The sequence below is a fragment of the Dryas octopetala genome, chromosome 4 (assembly GCF_963921425.1).
Source record: "Dryas octopetala chromosome 4, drDryOcto1.1, whole genome shotgun sequence".
Taxonomy (NCBI): Eukaryota; Viridiplantae; Streptophyta; class Magnoliopsida; order Rosales; family Rosaceae; genus Dryas; species Dryas octopetala.
Window position 1 is genome coordinate 15,289,953 of NC_141369.1, and position 25,556 is coordinate 15,315,508.

The 25,556-nt window shown below is 36.9% G+C and overlaps 5 protein-coding genes and 1 non-coding gene across 7 annotated transcripts; 4 read left to right on the forward strand and 2 right to left on the reverse strand.

Annotated features, from left to right (window-relative positions):
• The first annotated feature begins 689 nt into the window (after nucleotides 1-689).
• RHC1A (RING-H2 finger C1A) lies at nucleotides 690-2,930 on the forward strand. The gene is made up of 2 exons (XM_086240132.1): nucleotides 690-839; nucleotides 1,544-2,930. Exon 2 carries the CDS (start codon nucleotides 1,701-1,703, stop codon nucleotides 2,631-2,633), a length of 933 nt encoding a protein of 310 aa, XP_086096258.1. The 5' UTR covers nucleotides 690-839; nucleotides 1,544-1,700; the 3' UTR covers nucleotides 2,634-2,930.
• A 1,901-nt stretch (nucleotides 2,931-4,831) lies between these two features.
• On the forward strand, nucleotides 4,832-7,980 carry ROPGEF12 (RHO guanyl-nucleotide exchange factor 12). 2 transcript variants are annotated; one of them, XM_086240077.1, is made up of 7 exons: nucleotides 4,832-5,350; nucleotides 5,516-5,632; nucleotides 5,841-5,995; nucleotides 6,140-6,214; nucleotides 6,347-6,622; nucleotides 6,729-7,049; nucleotides 7,264-7,980. In XM_086240077.1, the coding sequence occupies exons 1-7, from the start codon at nucleotides 5,077-5,079 to the stop codon at nucleotides 7,681-7,683; spliced, it is 1,638 nt and encodes a 545-aa protein (XP_086096203.1). In that variant the 5' UTR covers nucleotides 4,832-5,076; the 3' UTR covers nucleotides 7,684-7,980. The 2 variants fall into 2 exon arrangements, with proteins under 2 accessions (XP_086096203.1, XP_086096204.1); XM_086240078.1 differs by having other exon boundaries at nucleotides 6,350-6,622.
• A 906-nt stretch (nucleotides 7,981-8,886) lies between these two features.
• LOC147287236 (photosystem I reaction center subunit VI, chloroplastic-like) lies at nucleotides 8,887-10,429 on the reverse strand. Its single transcript, XM_086239978.1, has 3 exons — nucleotides 10,227-10,429; nucleotides 9,980-10,106; nucleotides 8,887-9,250 (listed from the first exon to the last, which is right to left on the reverse strand). The coding sequence occupies exons 1-3, from the start codon at nucleotides 10,352-10,354 to the stop codon at nucleotides 9,071-9,073; spliced, it is 435 nt and encodes a 144-aa protein (XP_086096104.1). The 5' UTR covers nucleotides 10,355-10,429; the 3' UTR covers nucleotides 8,887-9,070.
• TRNAT-AGU (transfer RNA threonine (anticodon AGU)) lies at nucleotides 9,824-9,897 on the forward strand. Its single transcript has one exon. It is a non-coding gene; the product is annotated as a tRNA-Thr (tRNA).
• A 7,819-nt stretch (nucleotides 10,430-18,248) lies between the features above and the next one.
• RPS17 (ribosomal protein S17) lies at nucleotides 18,249-18,961 on the forward strand. Its single transcript, XM_086239486.1, has one exon. It carries the CDS (start codon nucleotides 18,300-18,302, stop codon nucleotides 18,771-18,773), a length of 474 nt encoding a protein of 157 aa, XP_086095612.1. The 5' UTR covers nucleotides 18,249-18,299; the 3' UTR covers nucleotides 18,774-18,961.
• A 1,349-nt stretch (nucleotides 18,962-20,310) lies between these two features.
• On the reverse strand, nucleotides 20,311-24,673 carry GL2 (HD-ZIP IV family of homeobox-leucine zipper protein with lipid-binding START domain-containing protein). Its single transcript, XM_086239485.1, has 11 exons — nucleotides 24,445-24,673; nucleotides 24,035-24,330; nucleotides 23,456-23,573; nucleotides 23,155-23,349; nucleotides 22,665-23,039; nucleotides 22,454-22,555; nucleotides 22,132-22,341; nucleotides 21,648-21,822; nucleotides 21,273-21,544; nucleotides 21,072-21,158; nucleotides 20,311-20,970 (listed from the first exon to the last, which is right to left on the reverse strand). The coding sequence occupies exons 1-11, from the start codon at nucleotides 24,523-24,525 to the stop codon at nucleotides 20,590-20,592; spliced, it is 2,292 nt and encodes a 763-aa protein (XP_086095611.1). The 5' UTR covers nucleotides 24,526-24,673; the 3' UTR covers nucleotides 20,311-20,589.
• Between the last annotated feature and the right edge of the window lie 883 nt (nucleotides 24,674-25,556).

The following is a 25,556-nucleotide window of genomic DNA, read 5'->3' on the forward strand; positions in this document are numbered from 1 at the left end:
TGTTGTTCAGAAGAATAATCATACTTCGTAATGATTAACAAATAAGACAAATGAGGAGGATGTTATATTTTATTGAAAGAACAGAGTTAGGGGAAAGAGGATTGGGGATAGTGTTTATCATCAAAGTGTTTGAATATCCATTAATAAGAGTATTTTGAAGATAACAAACGGTGAGAAGAGAGAAATATTGTTTTTTAAATCTGATTTGGGAAGGAGTGAGAATATAAGATGAGTGAGAAAATAAGACATGAATAAGATTATCAGCACTTTAGTTATATAAAGTGTTTGATATTGAATTTTTTTTTGTTCAAAAAGAAATTCGAACATGTAACTTATATACATTATTAAGAGAAATATTTGTAAACTAATAACTAGTTGACATTTAAATACTCAACTTAAACTTGAACATAAACAACAATTTATTATTTTTTTTCAATCTTATAGGAAAGATTCAAATTTAAAATCTCTTTCAACATCAGAAAGAAATGCCCTAGATTAACTGTTATTTGGTCATTAGCAACAAAAATTCAAATGCGTGGAACTTGCATGGTAGAATTTCTCGGTATTTTCTAAATAAATAGGACGACCCACTGTGAATTGAATGTCAGCCGTAGGATCAAAGGACGGCTGTGATTGACTGATCCATTTAAACCCCAGATAAGTAAAATAGGACCCATGACCCACTACAATACCCATCTGAAGAGAGAATAGAGAAAATGGAGAGATAAGTCTCCCCATCTGAGGGAGATAAGCTGCGATCTTCCTTCGCACAATCGATTGAGAACCAACGGAAGAGAAGATTCAATCTGTAAAAATTGAGCAACCTTCACGTTCTCAAGGTTGGGTTTTTTTGTCTTTTTTATATTTTTTGTTGTTGTTGTTGTTCTTCAAAGCTTTTTGCATTATTGTATTTTGGGAGATTAGGGATTTGGTTAATTTCAATGAATCCGAGGTTAGAGCTTTCTTTTTTGGTCAAATTTTTTGCCTCATTTGGGATTTTTAGTTTTGGTTTTTCATGGCGATTGCTAATGTCCAGCTGCGACAAAGGCTAGGGTTGTTTTACTGATTGTTGAGCTGGTTAAGGTTCTGATCTTGGTTATATTTCGTTTATTTGTTTGGTGTTTTGAATATGGAATTACTGATTGTTCAGGTGCAGCCAATAATCACATGAAATGGATGGGTTGGGATTTGACTCAAATTCAATTTGTTAATATTTGAATTGGGTAATAATTCTAAGCTTTTAGAAAGTGAATTGGATTAAACAAATTAACTATAGAAATATTCTTTCTTTTTTCTACAAAAAGAATCTATCTGAATTATTAACCTTTCTAACGAATATAATATGGAATCCCTTTTTTGTAACTCAGCTTCTATTTCTTTATATGAAATCATCAAATTTGAATTGTTTGGGTCTAGACTGTATGATTTTAATCAAATTCATATTCATGTTCAAATCCAGCTTAATGATTAATGCTTTGAATTTTTAATCCAACTCATCTACAACACTTACGTTGTTTTAATCAAATTCATATTTAATATTCAGCCTCAGCCCACATCACCAGAACCTGTTGGATCCACTCTTTCCTTTTTCGATCTTCATAAGCTGCTATGCCTAGATAACCCTTAAAGATTGAGGAGTTCCAGGACAAGACTTGTAGTTTGTGCCATAAGATATTGCAAAAGGAGAGGGAGAGGAGAGGATGTCAAGTGGCCGAAACACCCATTGGTGTTACAGTTGCAGGCGACCAGTTCGGCTGCGAGGGCGAGATGCAGTTTGTCCAAGCTGCAATGGTGGATTTATTCAAGAACTTGATGATATGGTACATGTCAGCCCACTAGATTTCTTTGGACTAGACAATGATGATGATCGTGACAGGAGGCTTGGGTTCATGGAAGCTTTCTCAGCCTGGCAGCAATTCACAGACCGAAGACGCAGCGACAATATCAGGGGAAGATCAGATTTAGTTCCTGAACATCACCCGGGGTTTGCTCCTCTGTTGATCTTTGGTGGCCAAATTCCTTTTCGAATGTCTGGGAATGGTGCATTTGAAGCTCTTTTCCATGGGTCTCCTGGAATAGGTGTGACCCGGGGTAATGTGGGTGATTATTTTGTAGGTCCTGGCTTGGAAGAACTGTTTGAGCAGCTTTCAGCTAATGATCGGCGAGGCCCTCCCCCAGCATCCAGACCTTCAATTGATGCAATGCCTACTATTAAGATCACAAATAGGCATCTTCGTTCTGATTCACACTGTCCTGTTTGCAAAGACAAATTTGAGCTGGGATCTGAAGCAAGGCAAATGCCTTGTAACCATTTATATCACACAGATTGTATTGTACCATGGCTAGTCCAGCACAACTCATGCCCTGTTTGTCGCCAAGAACTGCCTCCGCAAGGATTGGGAAGTGATCGGAGCTCAAATGGTCAAAGTAGAAGCGCCAGTTTTGGTAATACCACTGGAAGGGAGAGTGGTAGGGAAAACCAAGGAAGGAGGAATCCATTTGCTAGTCTGTGGCCGTTTCGGTCATCTAGTTCTAGTTCTAGATCTAGCCATAACCCAACAGCTGAAAGCAGCTCATCAACTATGCGTGAAAGTAACAATCAGATGGGGTATTCGGGATGGCCATTTGACTAAGGTTATAGTGTTCACTAAATCTTTTGCTTTCCTTGGGATCAGATTCTAGAGCTGCCAATTATGTTCAGCAAATTGCTTGTGGTGAGTGTGGTTTGAGACCTTGAAGTGTTGTAGTACATTGTTAAAAATGGTGCATGATGGTCTGTTCATGTTTAATATGCCTCTTTCCGTGTAAATGACTATTTTCTTCTTTCGTTGTGAATTATTGTGCTTCTAAATTCTTCTTGCCTTCCATTGTATGCTTCATACTGGTTAACTTGATGCTTCAGAAATAAGAAAAAGATTGATTTTATTCTATCTGTTATTCTAAAAGTTAAAGATTGTATTTCAAACACTAAAAGGGATTCAGAATTAGTATTGTTTTTTAAAATATGAGGTTTTAATCATTTTTCTATAAATAATGAGGGAATTGATGGAAACTTTAGAAAGACAACTAAGCATGAACTGGAATCTGAGAACAAAATAAATACTAGTTTTTAACTTAAGTCCATTAATAATTGAGGATCACATTGAAATAGGAATCTCTGTATGAATGCATTTAAAATTATGCTAGTATGACATGATCTGCTTATTTGAGATGTAGCATTAGATTTTCTACTCCATGGATCAATTATTTCTGAGATCTTCCAATCCCTATCTCGTTTATATAAAGAAAAGGAAGTGAAAATTGATATTAAAGTTTATGTTTGGTAATTGGTAGCATGTAAAGTGTGAATGTTTTTGAAATTGAAACCATTCATAATAGCTTATTCTATTAGTTAAATATGCAAGCATGAATTGTATTCCCCCACCTATACATGTACGGAGGATGAGAGTTGATTGTCGCAGACATTTTTACCTAATATTTTCTCCCACCTATATATGTAGGGAGGATGATTGTTACAAATATATTTGCATAGCATTTGGCAAAGTAGTTTTGTAAGACGATTTGACATGTTATGTTATCAAGCTATAAATCAAGTCAGTTTTGTTATCAAACTATAATAATCAAATGAAGTTTTGTTATCCACAAAGTCAGTTTTTGGTTATTATTAAACTATAATAATCAAATTCCACTAAAAATTCCACAAATAACCAAAAATGACAAAACTACAATAATCAAATGATGTTGAGTAGGGTGATTCACAATTTGACATTATTGCATGTTACATATATACTAAAGCATCATTCCCCATCTTTTGTATTATTCAAATATTATCAGAACTTGGGAAATTTCTGCAATACAACTATATATGGCATTTATTTCATTATTTATAACCCTTTTCAATTATTAGAATATAGACTTTTCACAATTAAATGTATCAGGATGTATGTTATGCAAAGATTATACAAACGGACTCTAAAACTTCGTTTTATATTCATGTGAGACGGATTAAAAAAAATTCAAACCAAAGGTGATAGTATTTCAAAGTCCATCTTTGAGATTAGGATCTTTGAGATTAGGAGTGACATTTCAACAGCTCAAATTCAACTAAAAACCATAATATCCTTATAAACCAAATAATACCAATGACTGGCAAGAATTACACAAATTCTTCAATTCAATTATTCCAACTTTCATATACTTGTACAAACTCGACTCATATCATACCAATTTTTACTAAAAACGTCTATGTTAGTTCATGGCTAAGTAAAATAGTTGGATCAAAGCATATGTATTAGGATGGTGTGTGGAGGTGGTAGTTTAGACTTTTCACAATATCTTTATGCCAAAACAGCGCGTATTTTGGATTCTTAAAACCAAATGACTGTTTGGTGTAGACAGGTAATCCATTAATGGACATTGGAGGAGTGATTAAGAAGTTGTTGGGAGTAGAAAGAAACTAAATTATCTCTCTCTCTCTCTCTGCTATTGACCCCATCAGAACCGTCCACTTCAGAGAGACAGAGAGAGCTGGTAATTAGAAATGCACCTCTGTCTTTCCCGGAATTTCAGCTCTCTTTGACCCCCACATTAAAACCTCAACCATCCAATTTCATGCACCCTCAAACAAACAAAACAAAACCCCACAACAACAAAAATTATCAAACATTTGTTTAACCTTCTATCACTTCATTTCTCACAACATGCACCCCACGTTCCACCAACCCAATAACTGATCAAAAAAAGAAAAAACTAATTAACCCCAAATCCCTACCCATCAATCACACAATCACCTCCCCATTTCTCAAAGAAAAAAGAAAAAAAACACCAACAACAAGAGAAAAAAAAAAAAAACCACCACCACCACCAAAAAATAAAAATAAAAAATTGATTTTCTAAAATCATTTGGGAGTTGGGATTCTTTTCCTCTGCAGCTTTTTCAATCTGTCTCCCCCTGCAAGAACAGTACCAGGCAAAATAGATCCCTCTGCCGCTTTCCCTCACCCAGACAAGTTGAACAGCTCTCATGCTTTGTTTTCCCTTGTTCATTCCATAAAAGTCTTCCTCAAAAAGCTAAGAATGGTTAAAGCGCTTGACGACCAACAAGAAAACTTCCGAAATAGATTGTGCCATTTCAAAGAGCTTAAGCATGAGGGCGGGGGGCGGCATACCAAGAGCTTAAGCATTGGGAGTGCCACTTCATTAGAGTTTCAGGATGAAGATAGGATAGCCTCATCAAGAAGTAGTCATGGGGGTCAACCTCCACAAGACTTAAATGCAAAAGGCATTAAGTACCCGTTGAGCAAAGAGGAAGCCGCGGCTAGAGAAGCCAAGGAAAAGCAGCAGCAATCAGGTGAGAGAGAGAGAGAGAGAGAGAGAGAGAGAGAGAGAGAGAGAGCTGTCACCATAATATATATGTATATATGTATGTACCTGGTGCTGCATTGCATGCACACATTGTGCATGCACACATGTTTAGCTGACTTATTGATTGTTTTGCTTGTTGGGTTTGATTCAGATATGGAACAGATGAAGGAGAGGTTTGCTAAGTTGCTTTTGGGTGAAGATATGTCTGGTGGAGGAAAGGGTGTTTCATCGGCTTTGGCATTGTCGAATGCCATTACAAACCTTGCTGGTATGTAGACCTTTCTTCTTTCATTCTTCCATAAATGTGGTACCAATAGTTTTATTTTAATTTAATTTAGACTCGGATGGTGGCGATGCCAAAATATTGTTGGGATTTAAATGTCCAAACTTTTTGTTTCCTTGTACAAATGGAAAGGATTATTTTATACATTTCTGGATTGCATATCCCTTATCTTTCTTTTCCAAATGGAATGCAGCTTCTGTTTTTGGAGAACAAACGCGCTTAGAGCCCATGTCTGCAGAGAGGCAAGCAAGGTGGAGAAAAGAAGTAGATTGGTTATTATGTGTCAGCGATTACATAGTTGAATTTGTTCCTTCACAACAGAAGTCCAAGGATGGGTCCAATATGGAGGTACAATCTCTTCTCTCTCTCATGAAGCTATGCAACTAGAAATGATCCTTATGATCGGAGTTATATACTCTATAACATAGGCATTATCCATCAAGCACACAGATTTCACATCTTGATATGAGTTTGTGTGTTTTGATTTGATAGATAATGGTGACTCGTCAACGAACAGATCTTCACATGAACATCCCTGCCCTGCGTAAGCTTGATGCAATGCTTATTGTAAGTACTAATTACATGCTTATTAACATTTTTTTTAATTTCCCTTTTCACTAAGATATGGTTCAATGTGCTATGTGGTTTTTAATGGATTACATAATTTATATACCTCTGACAAAGATTATAATTAATAAGCAGGACTGTCTAGATAACTTCAAAGACAAGCAAGAGTTCTATTATGTATCCAAAGATGCTGATGAATCAGAGAAAGGAAAGGCAAAGAGAAAAGATGACAAATGGTGGTTACCTACTCCTAAAGTTCCACCAAATGGTTTATCAGATTCGGCAAGAAAATTTTTGCAGTATCAAAAAGATTGTGTCAACCAAGTGCTTAAAGCAGCCATGGCCATAAATGCTCAAGTTTTATCAGAAATGGAGATTCCCGAAAACTACATCGAATCCCTCCCCAAGGTAAAGGAAGAGGGAACTAATCTCATTAATATGAAACTTTAGAGCGTTGATGAGTTCTCTTCTCTAACCACTTCTTGAAACTGTTTTGGTTTATTGATTTCTGCAGAATGGGAGGGCAAGTCTTGGTGACTCCATCTATAGGAGTATAACAGTTGAGTTCTTTGATCCTGACCAATTTCTCTGTACCATGGACTTATCATCGGAGCACAAAATACTAGACCTCAAGAACAGAATGGAGGCTTCCATGGTGATATGGAAGAGAAAGATGAACCAAAAAGATGGGAAATCAGGTTGGGGCTCAGCTGTGAGCTTGGAGAAGAGAGAGCTCTTTGAAGAGAGAGCAGAGACCATCTTACTCCTCCTAAAGCAGAGGTTCCCTGGACTTCCTCAATCTTCACTAGACATTAGCAAAATCCAATACAACGCTGTAAGAACGTATTTTATGTCTCCTAACTGTTGATTCTTTCAGTACTAGCCATTTCCATGGCCCCTATCAGTAAGAGCATAATATGCTTGTCACACATTTTATGTTCTGCTATGTAGCAGAAGTTCTTGTATTCTGTTTGTAGTCAGATATTATGTCTTATAATATTTGATCTTGCTCTATGAACTTATACAAAGACTTATTGTTGGCTTCACAGGATGTGGGGCAGGCTATTCTGGAGAGCTATTCAAGAATACTGGAAAGCTTGGCCTTCACAGTCTTGTCCCGAATCGAAGATGTACTCTATGCTGATTATGTTACTCAGAATCCGTCACAAGCAGTATGTAAAAGGAGCAGTTTAGGAGTAAGTAGTCCAGCAATTGCAACTTCTCCGAAAGAAGAGAATCCAGGCACGGAGACACCCGGTTCAATGACACTGTTGGATTTCATGGGTTGGGGCTTGGATCAACCCGAGTCTGATGCAAAGAAGGATTCAGATTGTGCAGATGACTTAAACAACGAGCCAAGTGAGGTTAAGCATCCACATATACAGAAAATTACCAACATAGTGACCAACAAGAAGATGTCCTATCTAGAGAACTTGGGTGGATTGAGAAGTCCAACAGCACGCCACTAACAGCATTTATAGGGGAACAAATGAAAGGAGAAAGAGAAGAATTATACATGAGGAACAAAATGAGAGAGACACTGATAAGTGAAAAGCAAGAAAGGCCTGGCCTGGCCTTCAAATGTAAATTTCAACATTCATATCGGCATCCTCTGAGTTGTGCTTGCTTATTTTCATTCTATTCATTTCTTTTGTAAATAGGGAAGAATAAGAAAAACCAATGCGAGTATATATGAAGCATTTTGCATATGATTTCTTTTGTAGGGAAGAAATATGGCTTTGTAGACTGACTGAAATTGTAATTTAATGACTTCTATTAGACATATGTTTTGTTCTCTGATTGTTTGCAATATTTTTCACTAATTTTTATCGAGTTTTGAAAATTTCGAACTTAAACTGATCATATACCACAAATATGATGATATCATATTTTAAAACATAGCATCAGTAACCTTGACAAATTAGAAGACAAATGTGTAAGACTTCAGTGGATATTCCTTGTCCTTAGGAATCAGTATGTGATCAACGCTGCTTAGTCCATAAGCAATTGGAACATTAGGAAAACTCAACTACTCATTCCCCTATTTGGTTTACTAATGTGGATGAAATTAGGAGACTTAGATACCTTAAGTAATAACACAATATGCAAGACAAGCCTACAGAAAAATCAGATGTAGAGTCCAATGAGGATATGAATTCGGCACACCTTGATGGGGGGGGGGGCTAGCATTCTACTTGACTCTATAAAAGCAATGGTCCCTGATCACACAGAGCATCGATACCTATTACTTCTGCCCCATTGAGAGAGAGGTTGTTTTACTGCTGTGACTGGAAGGCTGCTGCTCTTAGAATTCCAATCAAGTTCATGGCTTCACCTGGTAAGTGATATGCATATTGTATTCGTATATTTGGTTATCCTCAATGATTATCTATATTACTTGTGTTTTGTGTATACTATGGATGTAAAAGTTTTACAAAATGTTCATTCCCTAACAACCTAAGCTTTTGAAGTTCATTTGTTGTCTAACATGGTATCAGAACTTTGCTTTCAGGAGGTCACGGGTTCGAACCTTCAACCATATTCCCCTCTTATTTGCTATCGTGCCAAGAATAGCAGCAAGTTGAAAGTTGAGTATTAGGTCAAAGGGTTCTATTCCTTGGTAACCAAAATAACCACAATGACTAACATTGTAATAAATGGCGAATTGAGTATCAAGGTGAAATAGTATAATCTATTAAAACATAAAGCAGTGCCCCAAATTGCACCAGGAATAATATCTTTGAATAGTAGATTAAAGGGGTCTTAATTCCGCATTGGGCATACTTACAAAGTACAAAATAGAGAAGCAATTACATACATTGAAAAGCTTGAAAACATGAAAATCCCCCAAGTCGATTAGATCTTGCCACGTGGCCCCAACTTGGGTGGAAGTTGTGGGCCCTTCTTGATGGGTAGAATGTCATCTGAAGCGGTGGCACTAAGGTAAGCAATGGTGGAACCACCTCCCAATATCAAGAACTTGAGCAGCAAGCCTCTCTTGGTGAATGGAGCAGCAAATGTCTCAAAGAACTTGCTCTGCAGTTGCAACTCAAGCAATGTTTAGTCAAAGGTGGTCAAGATTGAAGTATATATGTATCCCAAACAATAATAGAAAGTGAAGGTTTAATTTCATATGCATATATAATTATATTTAGCATTTCATAGCCATTAGCTAAAAAATTTCACAAGATTAATAAATCAGATGACTTGGCCAAAGAATTACCTAATTAATGAACCAAACTCTTATTCATGTTCATTCACATTTTACACAAAGCAAGCTCCATATTAGGCATGGGCTTGGCTCAGAAGTTAGAACTTGGAAGATCCAAGTTGGGAAATCTAAATCTTGAACCAGCATAACCAAGGCATATATTTACATGACAGATGATTACATAGAAGATGCTATACATTAACAACAAATCTGAATTGTCAGCATTAATTTACATCTAATTACATACCCTATATGGTATTTATTCTAGGCCACAACCCATTAGAAATGTGACATAATACTGATGATCTGGATATAAATATGATGAGGTTAAAAAAGGAAAAGAAGGACAACTTTTTTAACCCCGTTAAGTAACTTTTATCTGGAGGTCTACATCAAAAGCTTTCATAGCTCAGTTGGTTAGAGCACCCGTTTAGTAAGCGGGAGGTCTTGAGTTCGACTCTCAATGAAAGCAATTCTCCTTTTTTTAATTTTTTTTTTTTTGGGTAAATTTCAATTACATTGCATTGAAAGAAGTAGATGATGAATCTGAGTACCTGAAGAGAGTTGTAGGGTGAGGGTGCATCTGAGCCGTACAAGTCCCACTTCCCAGTGGTGTTGCCCAGATCCTCAAGGTCAAAGTAGACACTTTTATCTCCATACTTGGCCACCACACCGCCACTCCTACCAAACCAACACACCCTTTAGCCATATTAATAATAAGCTCAAGAGAGCAAGAACAGAACAAGCATTTTAATTTTATGGAAATTAATTAATACAACTTTTTAAGTAATTAATTACTACCTGAGGTTTTTGGGTCTGAGGCTCTGGCGAGTGGGCTTGACAGAAAGCTTTGTGCCAGTGAAGGAGCTTCCTCCAAGGCCTTTAATGGTGGCTGGTTGAACAGCTCCTAAGGTTGCCAGAGATGCCATGGCCTTAATTAGTTGGTCGACTCTGACTCTGACTAACTGACGATAATTTCTTTTTCTGTTTCAGTGCACTTAGGGAATAAGGTGAGGAATAAGGTGAGGAACTGAGGATGTTTTGCATGGATCTCAGCATGACACGTGGCAAGATGGGTTTCGTTTAGAGGATATTGAACTTCACTTACAAGATGCCACGTGGAGTGGAAGCTGGATAAGCCTATCCTAGTTGATATTCAGAGCTCTAGCTAGCTAGAGCTTATTTAAGGGTCATTTTCTTTTTCAAAATAATGATGATGAATTCATCTGGTGGTAAGAATTTAGACCTTTTTCTAGATCTAAGTATCTAACTTACGAAAAATTTAATAATTTAATTATAGTCATTTTTCATGGTAGTTTTTATTTTGGGTGATTTTTCCAGATTAATTTGTTTTGTTGGTGATTGATTAGAATTTAGAAATATTAAAGGTCTAGGCTGTGGGTTAGACTTTTAACTTCAATGTACGTGTTTCTTGTTACAAATATATCGGTAATTGTCCAAACTTGATACATGATAATAATATAACCCTTGATAAAATAAATTAGGCTGTGTTTAGGAATGTTTTCTAAAACGGTTTTTCATTTTATAAATTTAAAAACATGACAAAAATGCATTTGATTGCCGTATTGAGAAAACAATTTTTTTTTTCTCTCTCTCTCTCTCTCTCTGCCTCGCCATGATGTTGATGTCAGGATGTTAATGTTGGGACTTGCCAGCGGGTTTTGGGTAGGCGATGGCCGATGGGTTGGGCGGGGTGAGGAGGGGAGGTGCACTAGCGGGGTGGGGGTGAGCATAAAGCAGAGAGGAAGAGAGAAAAAGACATAGAGGAAGAGAGGGAGGGACGAAGAGAGAGAATGGTATAATTTGAAATGCATCAAAAGTATAAACATTTAAAATGTCTTGAGCTACAAATTGAAATTCTCAAAGAACGACTTTAGATGCTTAAGGAACGACTTGAGATTCCCAAAGAATGACTTGAGAAACTCTAAGGTATAACTTTGGAAGCGTCAAAACATGACTTGAGATGTCACTAGACACAATTTGAAATGCATCAAGGGTATAAAAATTTAAAATACCTCGAGCTACGAACTAAAATTCTCAAGGAATGACTTGAGATGCCCTAAGGTACGATTAGAGATGCTCTAAAACACGACTTGAGAAACTCTTGGGTATGACTATGGATACGTCATCACATGGCTTAAGACATCACTACGTACAATATATAATGCATAAATGGTATAAACATTTAAAATGTCTCGATATATGAACTAAAATTTTCAAGGAACAATTTCGGATGCCTAAAGGAACGACTTGAGATGGCTAAAGGCACGACTTGAGAAACTCTAGAGTATGACTTGGAAAGCGTCAAAACATGATTTGAGATGTCACTAGGTACAATTTAAAATGTATCAAAGGTATAAACAATTAAAATCGCTGGAGCTACAAACTGAAATTCTCAAGGAACGACTTGGGATGCCCTAAGAAACGACTTGGGATGTCCTAAGGAATAACTTGAGATGCCCTAAGGCACAACTTGAGAAACTCTAGGGTATTACTTTGAAAGCGTCAAGACATGACTTGAGATGTCACTACATACAAATTGAAATGCATTAAGGCCATAAACAATTAAAATGTCTCAACATACGAACTGTAATTTTGAAGGAATGACTTGGGATGCCCTAAGAAACGACTTGAGATGCCTTAAGGCACGACTTGAGAAACTCTAGGGTATAACTTTGGAAGCGTCAAAATATGGCTTGAGATGTCATTAAATACAATTTGAAATGCATTAAGGGTATAAATATTTAAAATGTCTTAAGCTACGAACTGAAATTCTCAAGAAACGACTTTGGATGCCTAAAGGAACAACTTGAGATGCTTAAGGCACAACTTCAGAAATTCTAAGGTATAACTTTGGAAGCATCAAGACATGACTTGAGATGTTACTAGGTACAATTTGAAATGCATCAAGGCTATAAACAATTAAAATGCCTAGAGCTATGAACTAAAATTCTCAAAAAACAATTTGGGATGACTTAAGGAACGACTTGAGATGCCCTATAGCACGAACTGAGAAACTCTAAGATATGACTTGAGAGACGTAAAAACATGACTTGCACTAGGTACAATTTGAAATACATTAAAGGTATAAACAATTACAATATCTCGAGCTACGAACTGAAATTCTCAAAGAATAACTTTGGATGCTCTAAGGAACGACTTGAGATGCTCTAAGGCACGACTTAAGAAACTATATGGTTGACTTTGAAAGCGTCATAAAATGACTTGGGACATCACTAAGTACAATATGAAATGCATCAAGAGTATAAACATTTAAAATGTCTCGAGCTTTGAATTGAAATTATCAAGGAACAACATGTGATGTGCTAAGAAACGACTTGAGATGTCCTATGACACAACTTAAGAAACTTTAGAGTATGACTTTGGAAGCGTCAAAAAATGACTTCGGATATCACTAAGTACAATACGAAATGCATAAAATTCATAAAAATTTATAATGTCTCGAGCTACGAACTGAAATTTTCAATGAACAACTTTAAATACCCTAAGGAATGATTTGAGATTTCCTATGAATGGCTTCAGAAACTCTATGGTATGACTTTGTAAGTGTCAAAACATGACTTGAAATATTACTATATATAATTTGAAATGCTTAAAGGGTATAAACATTTAAAATTCTTCGATCTACGAACTAAAATTCTCAAGCAATGAATTGAAATGCCCTAAGGAACGACTTGAGATACTTTAAGGCACGACTTGAGAAACTATAAGGTATGACTTTGAAAGCGTCATAACATGACTTGGGACATCACTAAGTACAATATGAAATGCATCAAAGGTATAAACATTTAAAATTTTTATAAATGCCTCGAGCTTTGAATTGAAATTATCAAGGAACGACATGTGATGTCATATGTTCTAAGGAACGACTTAAGATGCCCTAAAGGCACAACTTAAGAAACTTTAGAGTATGTCTTCGAAAGCGTCAAAAAAGAACTTGTAATATCACTAAATACAATACGAAATGCATAAAAGCCATAAAAATTTATAATGTCTCGAGACAAGAACTGAAATTCTCAAGGAATAACTTTGGATACCCTAAATAATGACTTGAGATTCCTTATGGAACGACTTCAGAAACTCTACGGTATGACTTTAGAAGCGTCAAAACATGACTTGAGATGTTACTAGGTACAATTTGAAATGCTTAAAGGGATAAACATTTAAAATGTCTCGATCTACGAACTAAAATTTTCAAGCAACGACTTGAGATGTCCTAAGGAACGACTTGAGATGCCCTAAGGCACGACTTGAGAAACTCTAGCTTATGACTTTGGAATTGTCATCACATGACTTGGGACATCACTAGATACAATATGAAATGTATTAAGGGTATAAACATTTAAAATGCTTCGATCTACAAACTAAAATTCTCAAGGAACAACCTGGGATGCCTTAAAGAACGACTTAAGATTCTCAATGGCACGACTTGAGAAACTCTAGGGTATGAATTTGGAAGCATCAAAACATGACTTGAGATGTCACTAGGTATAATTTGAGATGCATGAAGGGTATAAACATTTAAAATGTCTCAACCTACGAACTAAAATTCTCAAGGAACGATTTGTGATGCCCTAAGAAACGACTTGAGATGCCTTAAGGCATGACTTGAGAAATTCTAAAGCATGACTTTGGAATCATAATTACATGACTTGAGACATTACTAGATACAATATGAAATGCATTAAGGGTATAAACATTTAAAATGCCTCGATCTACGAACTAAAATTCTCAAGGAACAACTTGAGATGCACTAAGGAATGACTTGAGAAATTCTAAGGTATGACTTTAGAATCGTCATCACATGACTTAGGACATCACTAGGTACAATATGAAGTGCATTAAGGGTATAAACATTTAAAATGTCTCGATTTACGAACTAAAATTCTCAAGGAACAACCTGGGATGACCTAAGAAACGACTTGAGATTTTTAATGGCACGACTTGAGAAATTCTAAGGCATGACTTTGAAAACGTCTAAACATAACTTTGGATGTTATTAGGTATAATTTGAAATGCATGAAGGGTATAAACATTTAAAATATCTCGACCTACGAACTAAAATTTTCAAGGAATAATTTATGATGCCCTAAGGAACGACTTGAGATGCCCTAAGGCACAACTTGAGAAACTCTAGGGTATAACTTTGGAATCGTCATCACATGACTTGGCACATCACTAGATACAATATGAAATGCATTAAGGGTATAAATATTTAAAATACCTTGATCTACGAACTAAAATTCTTAAGGAACAATTTGAGATGCCCTAAGGAATGACTTGAGATTTCCAATGGCACAACTTGAGAAACTTTAGAGTATGACTTTGGGAGTGTCAAAACATGACTTAGGATGTTAGTAGGTACAATATAAAATGTATCAAGGGTATACACATTTAAAATGCCTCGAGTTACGAACTAAAATTCTTAAAGAACAACTTGGAATTCCTTGAGAAACGACTTGAGATTTCCTAAGGAACGACTTCAGAAACTCAAGGGTATGACTTTGGAAGAGTCAAAACATGACTTGAGATGTCACTAGATACAATTTGAAATGCATGATGGGTATAAACATTTAAAATGTTATGAGTTACGAACTGAAATTCTCAAGGAACAACTTGAGATGTCCTTATGAACGACTTGAGATGACTTAATGCATGACTTGAAAAAATCTAGGGTATAATTTGAAAAACGTCAAAACATGACTTGAGATGTTACTAGATACAATTTAAAATTCTTCAAGGGTATAAACAATTAAAATGGCTCAAGCTACGAATTGAAATTCTCAAATAACAACTTGGGATGCCCTAAGGAACAATTTGGGATGTCCTAAGGAACGACTTGAGATGTCTAAGACACGATTTGAGAAACTCTAGGGTATTACTTTGAAAGCGTCAAGATATAACTTGGGATGTCACTATGTATAAATTGAAATGCATCAATGGTATAAACAATTAAAATGTCTCGAACTACGAACTGTAATTTTTAGGGAACGACTTAGGATGCCCTAAGACACGACTTGAGAAACTCAAGGGTATAACTTTGGAAACGTCAAAACATGACTTGAGATGTCATTAGGTACAATTTGAAATGCATCAAGGGTATAAACATTTAAAATGCCTTAAGCTACGAACTGAAATTCTCAAGGAATGATTTTGGATGCCCTAAGGAATGACTTGAGATGCCCTAAGGCACAATTTCAGAAACTCTTGGGTATAACTTTGGAAGCGTCAAGAAATGACTTGAGATATTACTAGGTACAATTTGAAATACATCAAGGATATAAATTAACAATTAAAATGCCTAGAGCTACGAATTGAAATTCTCAAGGAACGACTTCGGATGCCCTAAGAAACGACTTGATAAACTCTAGGGTATAACTTTGGAAGCGTCAAAACAAATGCATTTCAAATTGTACCATCCCAAGTCATGTTTTTGGAATCTAAAGTCGTTTTTTATGACATCCAAAGTTGTTCCTTGAGAATTTCAGTTCGTAAATCAACACATTTTAAATGTTTATAATCTTGATGTATTTCAAATTATACCCTTCTCTCTCTTCGTCCCTCATTCTATGTCTTTTTCTCTCTCTTCCTCTATGTCTCTTTCTCTTTCTTCGTCTCTGCTTTTTGCGCACCCTCACCCCGCTGTTGCACCTCCCCTCCCCACCATGCCCAACCCACCAACCGACACTTACCCAGAACCCATCTACGAGTCCAAACATCAACATCCAGGCAAGACAGAGATGGAGAAAGAGAAATAGATAGATAGATAGATAGAGAGAGAGAGAGAGAGAGAGAGAGAGAGAGAGAGAGAAATAGAGGAGAGATAAAGAGAGATGGATCAGATGGGCAGACGCCGACGAGTAGGGCTGGGTAGGGAAGGGGTGCGATCTGCACCTCTTCTTCTTTTTTCATTTTTCCCTTTTCCTTGTTTTTTGTTTTAAATATTTTTTATCAATTATATCATGTGTTCTCTATGTTTTCTAAATTCACCGAAAACATGATTTAATCGTTTTCTGAATTTACACTGTAAACTGGAAATTCTAATGCGTTTTTCAAAAACTGTTTTCTCAATACAGTAATCAAACGCATTTTTGTCATGTTTTTGAATTTGTAAATGAAAAATCGTGTTAGAAAACGTTACCAAACGCGGCCTTAGTTAGCGATCTTTCTTGATTAACAATGATTTACTACCTTCGAGCACTTCTTCCTGATCCTAAGAAAATATTTAAGGGAATAGTTTTCAAAAAAGATTTAAAATTTGACCTTGTGTCAATTCTGGATGTATATTATGAGTTGTATCAATATACCCCCCTTTAACTTTAATTTAATGAAGCTAATTTGCCCCTTTGTTAGTCCAATTACATTTTTCGTACAAAAAACAACCACGTACGTGAAATGGTTTGACTTCTATGCTAGTGTATTACAAGTAGAATGATGAATCTACTCATAAAAAAATGATTGTATACATATGTAAAATGTGATCATTTTTTGATGAAATTTACAAATTGAGTTGACGAAAGTGGTATATTGGCACCGAAAGTAAAGTTGAGGGGGTAGATTAATATAGCTCATAATTCAAATCCTGAATTTGACACGGTAGTCTAAGATTTAGTCATTTTTGAAAATTTTTCCCAATATTTAACGGCCGGTCTCTCTCTTCAATAAAATTTATATACGTAATATATATATATGTGTGTATGTGAATGTGTATTCAGTTGCAATCGTACCCAGTTTTTAAGCTACTAATTAATATTGTTATGGGGCAAATGAAAACATGCATTGGCATATTGCATTAATACTCAAACCTTGCGGCACAATTTTATCATCCAAAATATTATTCTCTAGTTTGTTCTATACCTACAATCCTTCCTAATCTCTCCATTTTGGCCAATTAACACATTGTAGCTTGAGAGCTTCAAGAAGGCAGCTGAGAAGCTATGAAAAACTTGTGCACGTCCCTCCCAAACTTAACCACATGAGGCAGTGTCCAGGGGTCTCTGGCAATGTCAGAGTCAATCCTGAGCAGTCCTCTCCCACTTTGGATGTCAATGAAATAGTGGTTGTCAAAAGTGAAGGCAGTGGCATCATTTAGAGAAAATGTTATGTCAGATAGTGAAGGATTGCTGCAAATAGTTTGCAGCAGAAATGAGTAGATGGGTGGCAGTGTAGGATCACTCGTTGGCCTAAGCCTCTCCATGAAGTTCCGGCAATGGGTTATTCCTAGAGTATGAGCTCCTGCAAATTAAAACCATTAGATATTAACCAATCAATTATATATGTAGTAAATAACATATGTAGATCGAGGTTTTAGAATGTTTATAGAATATATGTGGGTGATGTAAAAGGATGAGTGTTTTATTTGGGTAATATTCTCTTTGTTCGTGAAACAGTTTAATATGTTATATATACGTATTATTGATTGTTAATTTAAAATATACGCATTTAAACAAAAATTGTTACCTTTATATGAGACAATCTCACAAGTTGCATTGACAATTTGGCATATTATATTGTTAGAAACGGCATGGACTAAGCACATTTTAATTTTTGACGAAACAGTGGGCAGAGTTAGAGGCAGGTTTCACATTGCAACAAATTAAAAATTCCAGTGACAATGTGGTTCAATTTTTTTTAGACTGGCCCAATAGTCTGGGGTATAGGTATAAATTTTTCAAAAAAAAAAAAACTGAAGGTTAAAGTTGGGGGTAAAATGGTCAATTCAAGTAACCCAATCCAAAAGATACGCATACCACCTCATCCCATCTCTCTTATCCTCTACGGCCTTTCCCAACCCCCAACCCCCAAACTCAAACGTCAAACCCAAAACAAAAAATGTCACTCACAGCCTCACTTCTCCTCCACCTCCCTCCCAAGCTCTCCACTCCATTCCTCCAAGGCTCAACCCCTCTCTCTCTCCTCTCCAAACCCACTTCCTCTCTCACCTTCCCAACCCCACAACGCCACTCTTTCCTCCCACCACCCATCAAAGCTCTCAAGTACCTTCAGGGCCGAGTGGTCTGCTCCGCAAGCGACAAGACCGTTGCAGTCGAAGTTACTCGCTTAGCCCCGCACCCAAAGTACAAGAGGAGGGTCAGGAAGAAGAAGAAGTACCAGGCCCATGACCCAGAGAACCAGTTCCAGGTGGGTGACATTGTCCAGCTTGAAAAAAGCAGACCCATTAGCAAGACCAAGACTTTCATTGCTGTGCCGCTTCCTCCCAAGAATTTGAAGAAGGGGTCTGGTGTAGAAGGTGGGGCTCAAGAGCTTGGGATTCCTTTGGAGTCTCAGCAGGTGCAGCAGGTTTAGAGCTTGAGGTCTATGTGTGTGTGTGTTCGTTTTGTGATTTGGGATGATTTTGTGTTTAGTATTTATGATAATGTTCTGAATTTAGTGTAATTTGGTGGAAAATAATGGAATTCTTAAGCTTTTCTGCTTGAAATTAGTGTAATTTTTATGGGAAATTTTGTTGGTAGTGGATATTATCACTTGTTCAACTGGTTTTGTTCTAAATGTCGGTGTTATGAGTTTTGGTTATAGGTCTAGACTGAATTTTGTGGATTTGGCTTTGCATGAAATTTGTTTGAATTGGGATTTGATGAAGCTGGGGAATAGTTTGAATTAATTTGGATTAATAGATACAAGTGTATAGTGATCATTTGTGGGTTTAAATTCAATGGAAAACTATAGAAGAATAGTGCTTGCTTGCTGAATTTATGTGGAAATTTGGTACTTTTGTAAGTTTGGAATTATTGTATTTTACAGGCCGGATGGATTTTAGGTGAAATATGCTCGTTATAAAAAGAAATTTGGATTAATCGGATTTTGGGTAAATTGGGAAGTTTGTCACTCTCTGATTCTCTAGCTGTAGGCTTTTGAGTTTTGATAAACAAAGTAATGCCATCAGAGTGCACTTTTGTTTACCTTGTAAGATTTACGTCTTAATTCTTGGTGGTGCTTGTGTTTTCATGCATAACTCCAAACTGCATTCTTGTCAAGTTAGAAAGCTTATGAGACTGGGACCCCTTGCCTGAATGTGCTCTGTTTTGCTACATTTGAGTTTTGGATTATTTACTCTCCACTACCAATAACTAAAAGATAAATATAAAGACCAAGAATCATGGAAATGCTGTAAAACCACAAATTGATTTTATTAAACTGAATAAGGCTGAAGTAGGTGGAAGTATATGTATTCTTTTTCTGTTATACTCTTACAAGTTGCAAGTATTTTACTGGGAAAGGAAGTGTGTAAATTTCTGATGTAGCTGCAAAGGCATCAAATTGGCCCTGGTTGATGGTTTGGTGTAATTTTTGTGGTTTCTGTTGTGTAAAAATTGAAGTGGTGACATTCAGTTAAGGGTGGTCTGAAATTCTTAATGCTGAAAGCGTATAAAGTATAATTTTTTTTTTTTTTTTTTTTTTTTGTGTTGGTTGATAGGAGTAGGAAAGGTGTCTCCAATCTCTCATCTTTGGGTTTGACTGCTGCATCTTCAATGACAGCATGATGTTGGTGATTTGTTTGTCTGTAGTCATTCACTGCCAGCTACAAATGAGATGTAGCATTGCTATACTTTAACTTTTAGCTAGGCTTCTTCATGAAAGTGGCATCCTGAAACTGAAAGTATAGAAAGGAGGGATTATCACATTGTATGACCCATCTAAACAACTGGAACTTTGCTGACTATGGTGTTGTTATTGTAGTTTTGCTTTGCTTCAGCAATTTTTAGTGTGGCATTCTTCTGGTCATTTTCTGCTGTAATGCATGGCCTTATGGTCCTTATCTAAACCATTTCAAATGGTTATATACAAGGAAAGTTGAATGATTAAATTAAGCACAATGTCTTAATTAAATTAAGCACAAATGTCTCATTGATAAATAGTTATATACAAGGAAAGTTGAATAATTATAGAGATTGTAAATCAAACCTGCTTGCCAGAACACTGCTGTAGGGACTTGCCTTCACTCCAAGTCCTCTATTCCACCCAAAACGAATGAAACAAACCCACAAAATACTGATTTGCTAAAACCACTGATAATTTCAAAAAATAAAAATAAAAATAAATAAATGAAAAACCTATGTTTAACAGTTAACTACTGTCTAGCTAATTAATAAAGCTACTTTGATCAGCCATCCTCACACTGCAAGCTAGTCTTAATATTTCTCAAAGTACATGATATTAGAGTGTTGGCAGACTCCACAGACTCCATGGTTAGTTTGGCTGTAGGAGAGGTATTAGTTAAGATTTGAAATGCTACTGTGAGCAAAGTTCCTCCTTCACTGCCCCTATCCTCTTGCCTGGAAGTGATGACCATAGGCCTTGACTCCAGCCCATCTGGGAGAATTGAGAACCCCGAAGGCAATATGGCAATGCTGCTTGAGTCGCATCCTGTCATCACGGACTGCATGCCGGTGATATCTACCGGAGCATAGACTACCATAGACTCGTAAGAATTTATGCAGCTATCTTGCAGTACCCACATGCTGTTCTCTTTTGATTTCATTGTCTGAAAGATTGAAATGCCAATGTATATTAGCAAAAGTTATGAATATTTTGCCTTAGACATATGAGGCCTATTTAGATTGTGTATGAAGAAAGAGAACTCACTTGGATAGTAACAGCATTGCCACGATCTTGTCCTTTGGAGAGGTTTGCAATTGTTTGAGCTGGACCCCCAGTTAACATAATGTCCCACTAGCAATCAAAGAACACAGAATGTCAAACAACTATCCTAACAATTCTTGTAGTACTATTAACATGCTTATTGATTAGCAGAGTTGTATTGCAGACAGAGCAATCTTTGCCAACCTCATTCCTGCGAGTCTCATCTCTTAAGAAATCGAAGAGGACATAAGGACAGACCGGCAACCATACTGAAGAAACTGCACACAAGATCACTCCAAGAGGTTCTCCCGGGTCATTCAAGTTCTTCCTGGAGGCAATCCTTATGTCATCCCCTGTTTTGCTTGTGATCTTAGTCCAGGTATGGTAGCTTGATGCTCCAATTGCACGACAAAAACTCCATGTCATTCTTTGTGCCAATTTTAAAATGCTTTTTCTTCCAGCCAGGGTGGCTACACCTAATATTCAGTACTAGTTAGAATCTAGAATTTAATTAGAGAGTACTAATACCCTAATGCAGTTGTTGAAACTACATGAAGTTTGCTGAACTTATATACATACCAGTTGAATCCTTCGTGGGAACATTGGTTGCCATGAAGAAAACAAGCCGTTCGCATTGCAGTTGCAGAGTTGCTACCCAATGTCTTGCACCAAATGCTAGACCGCTGTTGACAATAGTCCGGTACATGGTCTGAATTGTGCTTTTCTGGCATTCCAAATGCTCAACCCAGATGACCTGCAGACCATCATTAGATCATTATATAACCTTGTTTGCACCATGAAAAACTTATGCATGATTCTATCATTTTCACCTCTGTGTTTCTGTTTTCATTTTCGTGTAGTTTCCCATTCCCTGGCCAAATTCAACTGTCAAAACCAGTACTCATATAGGGACCCCATGTAAAATTCACACTTGGGGAGTCTGGGTGTTTGAAAACCAGTCAGTGATTAATGAAGGTGGCATCAATTGAGAGTGGTCTAACATCATGTTCTATGCATAAGATTATAAATTTGGGGATCAAATTCGTTAACATGTTCTACACACCTTGCAATGGCCATTTGATTTGTCCTCAATGATGCAACCAGAGGGACGTTTTCTGCATTTCACCAATGATGCATCAATGTTGTCTTCGACTTTGTCGATAGAAACATCAACGACAGCCCACTGTTCAGCACTCAGTTGCTTGCAACATCGAACGAAATACACTTCTCTGGTGGGCACCAAGGGTGTGAGCATTTGCAGCTCTGCAAACATCTGCAACCAAACTCAACTTTGAGTTCTCTAAAATGGAAAAGGAAATATGTACATCTTAGATTTTGATCTATATATGCTGTAGAAAAGGAAATAAATGAACACTGCAGCTTACCAATTGTACAGCACCATTTCTATTGTCTCCTTCACCATTGCTGATAACATCAACAGTGGCTGCCTTGGAGATCATACATGGAAACATTTCCTTCCATTGATTCTACAAAACAAAATAATACAACATATCAAAGCTAGTTAGCTTACAAATCTTGCAACACAAGGAAATAAGATTCATATTTTGCAGTTTCCTGAAAGGTGCTAGTGTGTACCACATCCATGAAACTTTGAACCAGTCGTGGGAGATCCACAAACACCACCCCTGTCTCTCTGGAGGCCTCAATGGATCTCTTCGGCCGTCCATTGCTGGGAATCTCAATATTGAACTCTTTCACGTACTCGTCGTAATTTAGTATTTCGCGGCCAGTCTCCACACTCCGAACCCAGAGGGGTTCCCCAGCAGAAGCCATCTTTTTAAGCTCCTCCATTGCTTGATTCACAATTTCCGTAATCCTAGACTTCTCAAGACCAAAAATTCCAGTGTAGAAGTCCAAAGAGCTTCTGTTCTCCTGGTCCTGCCCGGCGGAGCAAGAAGGAGAGGCTGTCCCAGAAGGGTATTTTACCAAGGCTGCTCTGAGTTTTTCTACCTACACATTGCCATATTGGAGCCAATTACTTTCTTAAGCATTTTATTAAATTTCACAGCATTTTGCCTAATTTTTGCTTCATATTAATTCATATTCTTCAAGATCAATTACCAACCTCGGATTTGAGTCTGGCATTTTCAATTCTCAGTTGTTGCTCCTCAGTTGTCAGGTTACCATCTCTGCTAGTGGTTGCTGTGCCACAGTTGGGGCAACAAGCCTTATTAATTTGCTCCCTCATGGCCTTGTTTTCATCTCTTAGTTTCTCCATTTCTCCTTTCAACAAAGAGTTCTCATGGCGCTCTTGTATAGCCTGTAATTTAACACCAATATCCCCATATTGATTGCCAAATTCATGAGCAACTGATATGAAACTGATCACAGTCATGATCCGAAAAATAATTAAATTAATTAAGTACCTTGATTTGGGTTCGACGATTTTGGAACCAAAACTTGACTTGCCTGGGAGCAAGGCCCAGTTGCTTGCTCAGTTGCTGCCTCTGCTTCTCATCTGGATGGGGTGACTCTTTGAATAGCCTGCAAATATTGTCATCGAACTTTAATCACATTATAATCAAATCAAATCGCTTAGATTAAGGACATTAATTAATCCGTAGATTTTAAATTGTATTGTATGGGGTAGAAACTACTTGCACATAAAACAAAGAGCTACCAAATAGGAAGTCACTCAAAACAGTATGCTATGTCTTTTAACTTTTCAACCTTGTTTTCTTTTGTGCTAAATAATAGCATACATGTCATTCACTCTTGAATCTTTGCGAGAAGTAGTACATAACAAAGTATTCTTTGAAAAGCTGCATGCCTTGTTGTGGCATGCAAGTTAAATTAATTAGTGATTTACAAAAATAATCATGTGCATTATTCAATTTCCAAGAAATCAAAACATGGTATTCTGAAAAACTTATTGAAGCAAGTGATATCTTTGTGCATTCCAAGCTTAGAATTTGCAAGAAATTAAAAGTTAAGTAATTACTTACGCTTCCATTTCTCGGATTTGGTCAGTGGTGTGTCTATGGTACTTTTTTCTCTTCTTCTTCTTGTTCTTGTTGTCTCCATCACCATCCTCCTCATCGTTCTCTCCTCCTTCCATGTCAAAATCATCTTCTACTGATCTTGATCTGGCGGGCCCCGAGTTCTCGCTACTAATCTCCGCCGTGTCTTCTCTCCGGCGGCTGCTGCCACCTCCTCCTCCTCCGCTGCCCTCCTCTCCTTCCTCCACCTCCCTGTTTGCCGCGGTGGACGCCGCCGCCCCAGCATCGCGAAATATCCCAGCCTTGAAAAAACGTACCCAATTAAATATATATTATTAATTACCAGAGCACAAAGAAAAATATATAGTTTAAAACATTGAAATGGGTTGTAAGGAATGATGTTTAGTGTTACTTACAAGGCTGAGGGAGAGGGCTGGGGAGGCAAAGAAGTCCTTGGTGCGAGAAGTTGGTGGATTATTCGACATGTCCACGCCCATGGCAAGCTTGGTGCATATGTGTATGTGTTCTATTAAGGCTAGCTCCTACTACTACTCAACAATATATGGGTCTGTTTTATGGGATACCAAATGGTGTACTACTCATGTCCTGTCCTCCTAGAGAGAGAGAGAGAGAGAGAGAGAGAGAGAGAGAGCTAGCAGCCTAGGAGGAGGAGGTGGAGGTGGACGGCTCAGTTGATTTAAGGATATAAAACAAAATGAAGTGAAAGATAGAGTTTCTTTTTCCTTTTTTTGTTTTTAGAGAGAGAGAGAGAGAGAGAGAGAGAGAGAGAGAGAGAGCGCGAGAGCAGAAAAAGGCTGGTAGGGGTTGACTGTTAGATATTGTAAGTGGAATGTGGAAGACCCAACTACCTTGAAGCAGTTGAATCTAACGCTTCTCAACGGTATTTTTCTCTCTTACTCTCTCTTTTCCATTATCGGCTTGAGCTTGGTGGCTCAAAACCCATTAACATTTAACCCTAAACCCCTTAATTTCCATTTCTATATGACGCAAAAATGACAAAACAACCACCTCAATGGCGCAACAACATATTTACAACAAGCATTAACGATGAAGGGTTAATTAATTAGGATTTTATTATACAACTAGCTACTCTAAGCAATAAATGATAAAATATGAATGTAAATTGCCTAAAAGATTAATTGTGCCTTTGGGACTCACACTTCTTTTCATTTAAGGTTAATTTCAACCTCAAATCTTTCATTGAATAAATATTCACATGTCATTTTAGCATAATAACACCCAAAAAAAAATGTATATAGAGGAGAAGTAATGAATGATCGTGACTTTGGTTCTCACACTCCTCTTTTGGGTGATCTCAAAGCTCTAATCTCTTTCCTTAAATGAATAAATACTCATATGTCATATTAGCATAATAATTCTAAAAGTACATATATCTTTGAATCCTGTTTTCAAATATATATAATATGACTCAATGTGTCCATGAGTTTTAGCTGAAATTGCACGAGCTTTAACTTTAGATCCTAGATTCAAGATCTCCTCCTAAGCA